Raw genomic sequence first — 13,206 nt, 5'->3', positions numbered from 1 at the left:
TGATAGTATGCAAGTCTATGTAGCAAATGCTACTTGCATAGACAAACAAGTGATTTGCATCCTGTCCTCCCATGCCCCCTTAAAGTGTCTTGGTCTTATGTAAAAGCAACGCTTCTCTCTGTGTTTCTCACAGGTGTCCCCGGTCACTGGCTTAAACAAAACATGTGTGTGCATGAGTGCTGCCTCTCCTCCCTTCACAACATGCTGGTGAAAGTCCATCTTGAAGGAGAGAAAATGCAGGTTTTAAAACATCCATAACAAAGTGAGATGTGTCTTTAGGTTCCTTTTCTTGCAGTCAAACAATTTCTCGCTCAGCGAGAGGGCCCTGATGGGGAGAGAGAAAGAGAGAGAGAGAAATACAGACAGACAGACAGATATAGGAAAGAGAACAAGAGAGAAAAAATAGAAGAAAAGGACATCTTCCCTATGATGGACAAACAGCTCAGTCACAGCGAGGTCTGTGTTTGTCAGAACAGTATTGCTGGCTGAACTGAACTTGACCCTGACTGTTGAAAAGTATATGTAACATTGTTTTGCAACCAAGGAATTTTATATTTTTTATAGATGTAACAAGCAGTGATTAATCCATCAACTAATAGCCATGTGTCTGTTTAAGTGTTCAGAATTCATGTGGTTAAACTGCTGATGATTATGATCATCACTGATCATCTAAAAGGTCCATTAATCATTGTCATCATAAATATGCATGAACTGTGTTGCATATTTTAGAACAGTAATTTGCTTGTTTGCCATTTACTAATAAATAACAAGAACATGACAAATGCTGTCCTTGAAGTTTTAAACTGATGATTGTGTTCGTCATTGTTTGTGTTCTGAAAATTGAAATACACAAGATGGAGAAAATACATCAAAGATGAGGCAGTTCTTCTGATGTTAGCAAGATATAAATAGCCTATATCTTTAGAGAGATAGACATGGAAAGATTGAGAAGGAGAGGATGAGGAGGGGAGGGAGAGGGAGGGCAAGATGAGGATGGGTAGTTTGAATGATAGGGGATAGATAATGACAGTGCAGGAGTTCTCTCATAGGAGCAGTGGACTGGATAGAAAATAATCCCCTGTTGTGAATGAGTGGAAAGAGTCACAAAGGCTTCTGGTGGATGTGGAGAATTGGTCCTCTGCTCGCTGACTGCCCTGTCTTTGTGTTCCCAGTGCCCTGCTATGGGCAGCTCAACACGCAACTCCAATCTGTTCTACTACCTTTCCTGCACCTGGCCAGGATATTCACTGATATACAGAAAACATTCAGCGACTTCGTTGTATGACCAGTGGCTAGGAAATGTATACACATCCTGATTCTTCTTCGACGCAGTCAACCACCAGCTTCACATTTCCACACTGGTTTAAAATAGGCATTGCTGAAACCACTCTATCCTGGTTCAGGGCCTATCTAAGAAATAGGACCTTCCAGGTCCTCTCGAAAGGGTCTTCTTCATCTCCACTAAATCCCTTGACAATGTCATCAAATCACAAGGCTTCTCCTACGCCCTGAGACCTGCTCCCCCCCCCCCCCGAGTAAACCAAAGAATCTCGGCAATTCCAGGCTGACATCTCTCAATGGATGTCTGTCACCTTTGACAGCATCTCTACCTTTGGCAGGATCCCCAGATTCCATCCTCGACGACAATATGGATTTTAAGAAACGCATTGCTCGCACGACGCTGCGCTGTCGGTATTCAGCACAAAGCATAAAGAGGATCCATCCTTCTTTCCACTCAGCGAGCAGTCCAGGCCACAGTGCGTCCTCGTCTTGACTACTGCACTCCCTTCTAGCTGGCCCACCGACATGTGCCCAAGTACTCACACAACATTCGCCTGCTGAGATTGGCTCCAGTGGCTGCTGGCACGAAGCCCTGACCATTACCTAGTCTGCTGCCAACAGGACGGGCCCTGCATACCTCGAAGACATCATCACACGGAACTCATCCACTCAGGGGCTTCGCTCTGCGACATCTTGGTTGCTGCACTGTACTTTGTAATATTGTAGTGGAGATATTATTGTTGCACCACAGTTGAGATTTTGCTATTGTTGCACAATGCCGGATAGCTGAGATGTGGCAATTTTGTACTCTGCCAGGTAAATACAGATAATTCCATGACTATAACCACCCAAATACTGATGAAAGGTTTCTGCTGTTTGCTCTTTGTTTCTTTGTTGTTTAGAAGAAAGAAATCTGCTAAATGAATAATATGTGAAAGTGGAGAAGGATTTGATAAATAAAGGCAGGTAACAGACAGGGAGACACTGATCTGGTAAGAGGAGCAGGTCTATATAAAACTCAATACTTACATTTGGCAGACGCTCTTATCCAGAGGGACTTAGAGTAAATAAAGGGACATTCCCCCCCACACTAGTAGGGTGAAGTGCCTTGCCCAAGGACTCAATGCCATTTTGGCAATGCTGGGAATCGAACCAGCAACATTCAGATGTACAGCCCAATTCCCTAACCGCTCAGCCATCTGACCATAAACAATGATTACTTTAATAGTACAAAGCAGAGGCATTCCACAGCAGAGTTGATGGAACAAACAAGATATCATGAGAACTTTCAAATCTACCTCTGTTGTGGTGAAATAGGCTTGTAAAAGTTCTACTGTCTAATTCAGATCCTCATCCACTGCAGGAGTCATTTGCCTTCACGTTCCTTCCCTTCTTTTTTCCCTCTCTTTCTTTCTCTGTCCCTCTCTTTTTTTGTCTCCTTCTATCTGTTATTCTTTAATTTTTTTTCTCTCTCTCTCTCTCTCTCTCTCTCTCTCTCTCTCTCTCTCTCTCTCTCTCTCTCTCTCTCTCTCAGCTCTCTCTCTCTCTCTCTCTCTCTCTCTCGCTCTCGCTCTCTCTCTCTCTCTCTCTCTCTCTCTCTCTCTCTCTCTCTCTCTCGCTCGTTCTCGCTTGCTCTCGCTCTCGATCGCTCTCGCTCTCTCGCTCGCTCTCGCTCTCTCGCTCTCTCGCTCTCTCGCTCTCTCGCTCTCGCTCTCTCTCTCTCTCTCTCTCGCTCGCTCTCGCTCTCTCTCTCCCCTTTGGTCTCCTCTGTCTCACCCAGAGTGTATTATGGGTCTGGCCACTCTGTGGGTGATGCCGGGACTGAATTAGTGGCAGTAATGGTCTGGCCAGCGCCATAGGGCGTTACCTTGCTCATCAATTTATCCGGGGCCTGTGGAGCCTGTGTTTGTGTGTGTATTAGGGCCAGAGAGTACCGAAGGACATAAACAAACACTGGAGGTAACGACATGACATTCCCATAGTAAGGATAAAGAAGTGTTTAGTAATAGTTCTGACTGCAGCTCTGAGGTAACAACCCAATATTTTTATAAATTCCGTAGATTAGGAATGGTAAAACAACAGATGGACTGCAGGGACTACTGTGTAACAGTGAAAGTAGACAGACAGTATGACCATCAGGATCAGTGTTTGTGTGTGTTTAGAGGTGGAGGGTTGTGTGTGAAGAGGGGGTGCAGGCTGGCCTTATCTCCCAGTCACACACACAGACTAAAAGCACATCTGGTCTGTTTTCCTGCATGTGGGCTTTTGGGGCCTGCTCTCCAAAGTCCAGGAAATTACTGTCCAGTCAAGCAGAACAAAGCAAAGGGATTTGGACAACAGGCTTCACCTGTCTCAACCCAGGCTCCACAAAGCTACACCTAAATGAAGCGGACAACAGCCTGTTCCTTCTCCAGTTGACACACGCGCGTGCACAAACACACACACATGCAAGTGTGCGCACACACACACATTATGGATCCAGGCTGCTGTTTCCTGGCTGTTATCAGTCCAGTGTTTTCAGGCCTGCGTCAGCACCTTGAAGGATTACAGTAATCAGAAACGCTGCCTCTGACTCCTTAAACTGTGACACACCCATAGAAGTTGGTTAAACAAATCTGTGTATGTCAGTGATTCTGAATTGCCATCATTATTCAAGGAGGTATGCAACACCATTATTTAAAAGAATAACTTCAAAGTTACATGTAACTTTGAAGTTCACTACGTACTTGAACCTTAAACAACCACGTACCAGACATCCTGTATTGATGGACTGCAAAATGTTCACAGTATCTCTACTTATGCCAGAGAGAAAAAAAAATGTATGTGGATGTGTGTGTGTGTATGCATGTGTGCACATGAAACCCCTTCCATATGTGGCAGTGCAGGGATATGGCTTTCACAGTAAAGGGGCATGGTGTGGAAGGGTAGCAGAGAGAGAGAGAGAAAGAGAGAGAGATACCTCTCAGATCTCTTGTCAGAATTGGGGAACAAGAAGGAACTGTCTACAGCCGCTCACAGACTTACTGTTCTATAGAAGGACAGAGACTTCAGAGAATCTCTCTCTCTCTATTTCTCTCTTTTTCCCTCTCAAACTCTTTCTCACTCGCTTTTTCCCCTCTCCATTTCCTTCTTTCTCTTTTCTAAACTTTTATTTTGTCTCACTGTCTCTCGCTCACTGTCTCTATGCCACTCTCTTTCTGTCTCTTTAGCGTTCCTCATCATTTGCATCTCATTAGTATTTGTTTTCATCCTAATTGAGCTTAAACTGAAAATAATGTTTGGAATTAAATCCTGCTAAACATGTTGCCCTACTGCATTAATGTGCCTTTCTGTTTACAATAACGAGACAGACGCAAATTTTGACTCTCCTGTTTGCCAAGCTCTGGGTCCAGTGCCCACCTGTCTTTAACCTTGCTCAAAACCTCTCATATTATAGTGTCCCCCCCTTTTTAGAGTTCTTGTCTGATGTTCTAATGTTCTGATGTTCCGATGTTCCGATGTTCCGATGTTTCGATGTTTCGGTGTTCCGATGTTCCGATGTTCCGATGTTCTGGTATTTTTGGTGTTCTGATGTGTTTTCTGTTGTTCCGGGGTCCAGGTGTTCTACTATTCTAATGATTTGATGTTTTGTATTCTGCTGTTCCGCTGTTCTGGTGTACCAGGTCAACAGCGAGGCGTCCCTCGCTGACAGAAATCTCAGGCTGCTTATGTATATCAGCCACTCAGGGTATTGATCTTTTCTTCTCTGGCTGCATCATTAATATGTTGATATGCAGTGACCTTGCTGAGATGCAGAGCAGCACTCTAGCCAATGATAATCAATCATCATTAAACACAGGGGAGGAAAGCACGCCTCATCAATATAACCTTGGCTGACTTTACAATGTAACATTGATGCAGTGTATTGACTAAGTCACTAAAGGCAGAATGACACAGTTTAAGTGCACATAAAAAAATAAAGCATGCACTAGACAGGCCTTGTCTACTGGCGCCTTTCTGATACGGAAGGAAACAAGTATTGATGTATAGTGTGTGTGTGTGTTTGTGTGAGCTTGTGTGTATTTGTTGTTGATATAATCGAATATTTATAATATTTGTGTCTGCATCACATTTACATGCACCAGGTTTAAGTTTAGAGTAAGACAAGCCTGAATAAAAGCAATGTTGGCACTCTTTCTCCTTGCGTTCATGTTCTTCCTAGGATAATGGAGATTTGAATCTACCTCTGAATATTTCATGTTCCATTTCCTGGCCCTGGGTGAACTCTGAGGGCAGACATACAGGGTGTGTAGGTGTAGCCATGGTGGACACAGGAACTATGAAGGAGAGTGTGTTAGAATGGTTCTCTGCACGAGTGAGCATCAGTTACATCACTGAGCTGTCTCTCTTCTGGTGGCTGCTGGTATTCCCTCTGAGTTAGGATTGGCTTAAAGTGTGTCTGCCCCCTAATGATTGGACAAGAGCACATTGCCTAGAGGTAGAGTGTGTGTGTGTGTGTCTGTGTGTGTGTGTGTGTCAGCATACTGTAAGTATGGCAGCAGTCTGAGTTAGTGTAGATGGCTTCTGGGTTCAGAACTATTACAAAGGAAGTAATGATCATAATTAGTAATAGGCGGGACATAATGAGTGTCGTAATTGATGTTAGACTCTAATTTTACCTCAGGCCACAGAGCAATTGACATAGTGCTCTGCTGTAACTCTCTTCAGTAACTGAAATAATCTGTCATTAGCCAAAAACAGTTCTCAAAAAAGCGAACTTCTTACTTGGGCAACGTCAGACCTTAAACGCTATGTATAAACAGAGAACACTACCCCCCCATACCCCCCCCCACACACACATAAACAAACACACACACCATCTACTCCAACGGAACTCAAGAAAATCTGATATGTTCAGAAAGTGGAAGGTACGGATGTAGAGAAGGTATAGAGAACGTATGGACAAAGATAAAGACATACTATTCTAAAGTGGCCCCATACAGACGAGGAGGGAGGGAAGGAGCTGGGGAGAATGAGGACTTGATAAGGGGTCTCCTCACGGCAGTAGCAGGGACTGATGACTCATGAGAAGAGAAAACTGTGTTTCCCATTGATGATGGAGCTCCACCTCGTTGTATCTTTTTGCTCTCAGTCCCACTCTGTGAATCACGCCAGCCGCCCCCCTTTTTCAACCTTTATTTGTGTGTCTGTCTAGTCTATCTTATTATTTTTTCAGCTTTCCTGTTCTATCTTTCCATATCTCTCTGGCTTCATGGCTATGTAATTCCTCCTGTCAGTTTCTTTTGTGACTGTGTGAGTGTTGTTGTGTGTGCATGCGTGTGTGTGTGTATGCTTTTGTGTGTGTGTGTATATGTGTCTGTCTGTCTGTGAGTGAGTGAGTGTGTTTGTGTGGTCCAGCAGCAGAACAGAAAAGTACGGAAAAATACAGAACAGAACACATCAGAGCAGAGCATAGAAAACTCTAATGTGAGAGAGGAGTGTCTGATCACTCTCCCAAAGCTGCCCACCAGCACTTACCAACCAGGAGAGATGACTGGCCCCTCCTGGAACACTCAAAGACTAGGGGACAAAGCTGAATCCTAAAAGGAAGTTGAGTACTTTGGTATCTCCTGTCATACTTTGATACTTAGTAAGCACCCTGCTTTCATGTTGATAAGGTGCCCTACCACACACCAACTGGTCTCAGAGCTGATGATTTACTTGGTAGCCATAGACAGAAGAGAGAACAATGATTATACATTTGCAGTGAGTGTGTGTGTGTGTGTCCAGCTGTATATGCTGTATCAAGCTGGTGATAATTCATCTCCGCTGCTTCAAACTATTACTCATCTTCTTCATTACATTTTTCTTAAACAAACACGAGGGGCCCTAGTTCTCGGGTCAGGATGCAAGCAGGGGTCCACGATACAAGTTCAAGGCACAAGTCAATCAGAGATGTGGCAAACACTTTTTTGCTAGTTTCGAGAGATGTGCAGTTATCAGGTGCAACGGTGGCGTGGTTGTAAAAAGGGTTTGGATTACAATGAATACATCATCAGATGGATTGGTGAGGGCTGTCTTCAATTTAAGCCAATCAAAGAAGCTCCTCTCATTACCCTTAAAAGCAGAGTGCTCTCTGCCAGGGCAAACGGACAGTCTTGTAACGGACGGCGAAAGCCCAGACGGCCTAAGTTAGAAGATCTTCTAGAAACGGATATCCTTGTCAGTCGCCAAGTGCACATATCTGGCACCTCTACTAAACCACTACGGCCAATTATGCATTCCGCAGTTCATGGAAATATCGTGAAAGACATAAGACATTAACACCAATTCCAATATGATGACACAACATGCTAACATGATGGCTTGACAGGTTCACATCTCCCAGCATCTGTGCTGAGAGGTGATCTGACCAGGCGAAGCAGGCTAACACGATATGGGATTTTATCATGATCACCAAACTAGCACTGCTGATATGGCCCGACACGCCCTATACTGCGCCCCACACCGAACTCAACACAAACGATGTCGTGGCGAGCTGGAAAATAAGCAAACTTGCGCAGATGAGGGAAAAACCACCTAGCGCCCTATGAAGTTATCAGTGAGTCTGTATCAGTGTTGCCGCCGGCCTTGCGTCATCCGGAAACGAGATCCCTAACGGTTCTACATCTCATCGTGCAGAGCAGAAGGACCGTCACTCCGTCCACCTGCCACCCTGGCCCTCAGTTCCATGTTGCCCAGTCAGTCCGAAACATTGCACCAGAGCTGGGGTCACAGGGAGCACAGTCCTGTCCTGTATGCCACCAGGACATCCACAGGCCTCAGCTTGCCCTCCCTGATCCACTGACTAGTCATATTCACTGCAAGAGTGGAGAGGGAGGGAGAGAGAGAGAGACGGCGTGCAAGAGGGGGAGTACAAAACATAAAGTGAAGAGAGTAAGAGAGATTTACTTAGAGAGAGAGAAAGGGCGATGGGGAAAGTGGCAAGCGAGCGAGAGAGAGGGAGAAGGGAGGAGCAAAGGGAAAAAAGAAAGATCATGCTTCAGAGGTGTCAATTCCATGCTCGGCTGAACAGACGGATGGTAGAAAAGTACTTTTGTCCGACAAGAAAATGCCAGCATTGCCTATGTGTGTGTATGTGTGTGTCTGTGTGTGTTTACTACGAAAAAGGGGGTGTGATGTCATTCCAATTTGTTAGGAGCTATGTGTCCTCCGAGAAGCAGCACACCATTAGCATTTCCTCCCTCCCCTGTCCTGTGGCATCTCCTGAAGCATCTCCTCATGCAGGCTGGGGAACGACTCCACTGCTTCAGCACATGCCAATGCCGAGCTAACAATATCAGTGTCACCATCGAGTTATCAACCAGCTAGCACATGCCACACTCAGGGAGGCAAACACACAGATTGAACAACCCAGGACCCATCACACTGAAAGCAGCACCAACTTATCTAGTTGTGCAATCTGGACCAGCTTCTGTGAAATACCAGACAGCCTTTGAACCACTTTGGCCACACAGGCATTTCAATTTGGAAAGGTGTGTGTTTGTGTGTGTGTGCATGCGTTTCTGTGTGTTTATTTATATATATGTATGTGTGTGTGTGTGTGTGTGGTCTAGGGGAAAGATTTAAATGTCAAGTGCTGTAGTTGGCTGAATGCTTTGATCCATCACAGTGCTGCCGCCCCTCCTCATCCCCACCCAAGCTGTGCCTCTCTCTTTCCCTCCTACAACCCTTCTGCCTCTGTCTCCCCTTCTCTCCCCCCCCCCCCCCTTCTCCCTCTCTTCCACCCTTTGGCTTCCCGTCTCTCCCTCGCTTTCTCTTTCCCTCCCCCTTCCTCTGTCCCCTCCCTCTCTCGGCAGTCCAAATCTTCCTCGGGCCTTCTCCACCCCCCCTCCCCCTCTCTTCTTCCTCCTCCCTTGTCTTCCCTCTCCTCTCCATCATCCTCCCGTCTCCCCTCCTCCCGCCGATACCCCCGCTCTGATATCTGCTGCTGAGGGAGAGGACAAGCGGCATGGCATTAACAACAACACCCCCCCCCCCTTCCCTTCCTACTGCCTTCTCCTCCCTCTTTTCTATCTGGCGCCATCTCTATTTCTCTCTCTCTCTGTCTGCCTCGTCTCTGAGGAAATACTTTGTTTGAGCCCCCTGAGACAGGCGATGTTCTCAAACAGACTCGAACAGTGTTTTATCTAAAAACACTAACTTCTGACTGCTCATAGTCACCCGTGAGGAGATGCCAGTCCATTCTCTCTCCAGATGCTGCCAGTATATATAGACAGAGTCTGGCTGTGGAATCAAAGTGCTTCTGTGAGAAGCATCTCCACTGTTGTCCCTCTCTCCACGGACCCACTCTTTATCTCCTCACTGGAGGCTGTGTGTTAGAAGAATCCACCCACCATCTCCAGATGGCAAGGGGTTGTCTAAACTCTGGTGGACTGCGTATGTCGCAGGTAAACAGAACACTCATGCTGTTGAAAAACAACCAATAGAATAAATAATAAATAAAAAAATACCTCTGTGGAAGATGTCACAGATTTTATAGGTGCTTATTCCATCAATAGGCCAGCTATTGCCAGCTGTCCACATATTTCTCATTCAGATCCAGTATATAAATTCCTACTGCAATGCAATACATATTGTGTATCACTGACAGTCCTTTATAGACCAGAGGCTACCAGTAGTCAGGCCTGGATTACATCCTGTTGGTGGAGAAGCAGCACCATAGAATCTGGTTGGAGACGAGTATCGGGGTCAAGAACCATTACACTAGACGTTCTAGACCCAGTCTCTAGGAGTCCTTATATGGTCATCCTTCCTGTAATTCCGTGCATGTCATGTCCATGATTATATATCTGCCTGATTGAATAGCAAACAACTGTGTATTATCTTTGATTTCTCTATTCGCCATCCATTCCTTGCTCTGACCTTAATGCCTTTAACGTCTCAGAGGCCATTTGCTAATACCACCTTGTGTATGAACTGGTCATTATTCTTTTGGAGAGGTGCATTACACTCTCTCCAATCAGCTATTGTCCAACACATAGAAAGCCAGGACTTGAAGTGATGGTCACACCATTCAAGTGGAGACAACAACTTCACCCATTTCTTCCACACCTGTTCTTTTTAAATCAACACATTATGGAATTAAGCAATTTGAGGACAGAGACCTGTTGTGCAAGACATCAGTTACTTGTATACTTGCCTTAGATATAGTACATTTCAAGGCATGTGATAGGGGACAACAATACCTAAATGGTTGTCTGAAAATGAACTTGCAAATATTGAAACTCAGGCAGCTAGATTTTTACAAACAATTTGACCAAATGAAATGGATAAAAGAAAACATGTACATATTCATGAACACGGTTTGTTTTGTTTGTCTCCAGGGCAGTTGGAAATAGAAGCACAACATTACCAGAACAGTGGAAGCAGCATTACTTTACATTACTTTACATCCAACAATCATATAACTGATGTGCTGAACAGCTTACAGCAGAGCATGAACTTGATACACACACACAGTGCTGCACACACACACACACAAACACACGCACACAAACACACACACACATATATACGGCTGTGGCTGGTACTTACATGGAAGTGATCTTTGACCTCTCTATCCAGCGAACGTCTGATCTCCACTTCTCCTGTCCGGCTGTCGATGCTGAACACGCCCCTGGGGTTCTGGTCCACCCCTTGGCCAGCCAGACGGAACACATGGTCCTCCTTCATGTCCATGGAGGTCACCTGGATCGGGATGAGTGGAAGAGGGAGGGGCTAAAACCAGTGTGTTTTTGACTTAGGTATTTAACTCAGGTGTCAGCTATGCAGGTATTTAACCCAGGTATGCAGGTATTTAACCCAGGTACGCAGGTATTTAACCCAGGTATGCAGGTATTTAACCCAGGTACGCAGGTATTTAACCCAGGTACGCAGGTATTTAACCCAGGTATGCTGACGTTTACTGAGGTTTAAAGGTATTCAACCCAGGTATGCAAGTGTTTATCCCAGGCATGCAGGTATGAACTCACGTGTGACTACAAAGCCAACAGCATCCACAGGTCCCCCAGGCACAGAGAAGGGTGGCAGGTTAGAAACAGAACACATAAGATCAGGTTAGTCTCACATGCACACACACATGCTACGTATGTGTCACAATTCAAATTCCAAATATTGGACAAATTCTTCCAGCCCATGGCACTCCCAGGTCAAGGAAAACAGATGTCTGAGCTTTCCAGTAGAGGTTTAGAGACATGCATTTGTTGGCACAGTAGAGTTTAAAAACATGCAGTGGTGTGATTGCATACAGAATGTATTTGGCATTGACTTAGGATCGTATATTCCCCAATTACATCCTTCATGTATGCAGATAATCGTCACACACCTGACAACCACCTGCTAAATACAATGTCCACAAAACCTGGTGTCTTCTGCCTCTATCACATCTTGTGAAATTGTATATAGTCTCAGCAACCAATACATGCATTCATCAACTACTACAACCACAGACAAGTATGAATTCAGAATTGTGAGTATGTGCATGTGAGTATGCGTGTGCTTACTTCAATATGAGTGAGTGTGTGTACAGTATAGGGTAGTGAGTGGAGTCTGAGTAACTTCACATATTAGACTGCTTCTCAGAGGCAGCCAGAAGGTCAGCCTTAATGAGGGAGGCTTACACTACTACAGTTCTTCTGTCTTCTCTCTCTCTCCCCTACTCTCTTCCTCTCCTTTAATACGTCTTTCATTCTCCACTTCCAAGGGGGTCTTTTCAGCTGTATGAAAGAGCATGGCTGATGAGGACAGACGTAGTTGCTGAACTCACACCCCTCTCTCATTCATTCTGTCCCCTTCTCCCTTCCTCCCTGGGCCTCTCTTTTCCTTTGCTCTCCGGCTCGCTCTGTTCTTGGTCTCTATTCCCCGTCCCGTCTCTGTTTGCTCTCTCTCTTCCTATCATCTCTTTGTGTTTTCCCCTGCTTTTCTCATTTCCCTACCGTCTCTCCTCATGCAGTTCCCATGTCACTCTCTCTCTCCCTCCCTCTCTCTCCCCTCTCTCCCCCCCCCTCTCTCTCTCTGTCTTCTTTTTCTCCCAATTCTCTCTGCCTCTTCCCAACCCTTCCTTTCTCCCTTCCTCTATACAGCCTGCTCTTTCTCTCTTTTCTCTCGCCCTCTTCACTCCTCTCCACTGAAGCGCTAGCAAGCATGGATAACAGAATCCACGGGAAGCCGTGCAGTAGAGAGAAAGTAGCAAAGAAGCAACGCAGGATATTGTCGAGTCCACAGTGGCCTTCACACAGAAGGCTGTGCTTCTTCTCATCTACTTAACATCTCCTCCTCCCTTTCCAATTCCATCACGTGAAAAGGTCCTTATGGTCATGACTATCAGGCGGTTTCTATGAGAGCACTTCTGTTCGGCAATTTTTGCTTGACACCACAGACTCTCCTCTCTTCTCCGCCAGTTTTGCAGATCGAGGTGTTTCCAAGCAGTTCTCTGGAAGGCAGAGCAGCACCTTCAGAGCATGGTTAACTGGTGGCTAACTGGGTCAGAGAGGACTGGAGCAAAGCGAGAATCAAAGGTGTCTGATCCTGTCACTTCCCACTGTTAGAGGGCACAGCCAGGGGAAGAGGAGAGGGCGAGAGAGGAAGAAACAAATAAAGGGAGAGGGGGGGAGAGAGGGATGGAAAGAGAGCGGGTCAGAGAGATGAAGGGGAGAAATAGAAGGACGGGATGGGGGGGGGAGAGAGGGGAAAGGATGACCAAAAAGGAGAGGTGGCGCAGATGAGAGAAAAAAGGGGGATGGAGAAAGATAGGGGGTGAGAGATTTGTGACACGCTGAGGCAGTAACTTTAGATGAGCTGAAGGCAAAGTGTCAGCAAGTGTCAGGAGAAGTTTGGGATGATAGAGGTTTCATACTGGATTGGGGATCACACACACAGCCCCAC

The 13,206-nt window shown here is 45.7% G+C and overlaps 1 protein-coding gene across 1 annotated transcript in view; it reads right to left on the bottom strand.

Annotated features, from left to right (window-relative positions):
* Window positions 1-13,206, bottom strand: part of cdh13 (cadherin 13, H-cadherin (heart)) — a gene marked incomplete at its 5' end in the record, with an annotated part of 117,138 nt that overhangs the window by 77,537 nt on the left and 26,395 nt on the right. Inside the window, 2 exons of the mRNA XM_047051496.1 lie at window positions 10,858-11,010; window positions 11,295-11,300. Of these exons, the coding sequence (XP_046907452.1) occupies window positions 10,858-11,010; window positions 11,295-11,300 (159 nt within the window). The remainder of the gene's footprint in view (window positions 1-10,857; window positions 11,011-11,294; window positions 11,301-13,206) is intronic.

This window comes from Hypomesus transpacificus, unplaced genomic scaffold (assembly GCF_021917145.1).
Source record: "Hypomesus transpacificus isolate Combined female unplaced genomic scaffold, fHypTra1 scaffold_156, whole genome shotgun sequence".
Taxonomy (NCBI): Eukaryota; Metazoa; Chordata; class Actinopteri; order Osmeriformes; family Osmeridae; genus Hypomesus; species Hypomesus transpacificus.
The sequence above is the reverse complement of the archived record's forward strand: the minus strand, read 5'-3'. Positions and strand labels throughout refer to the sequence as shown.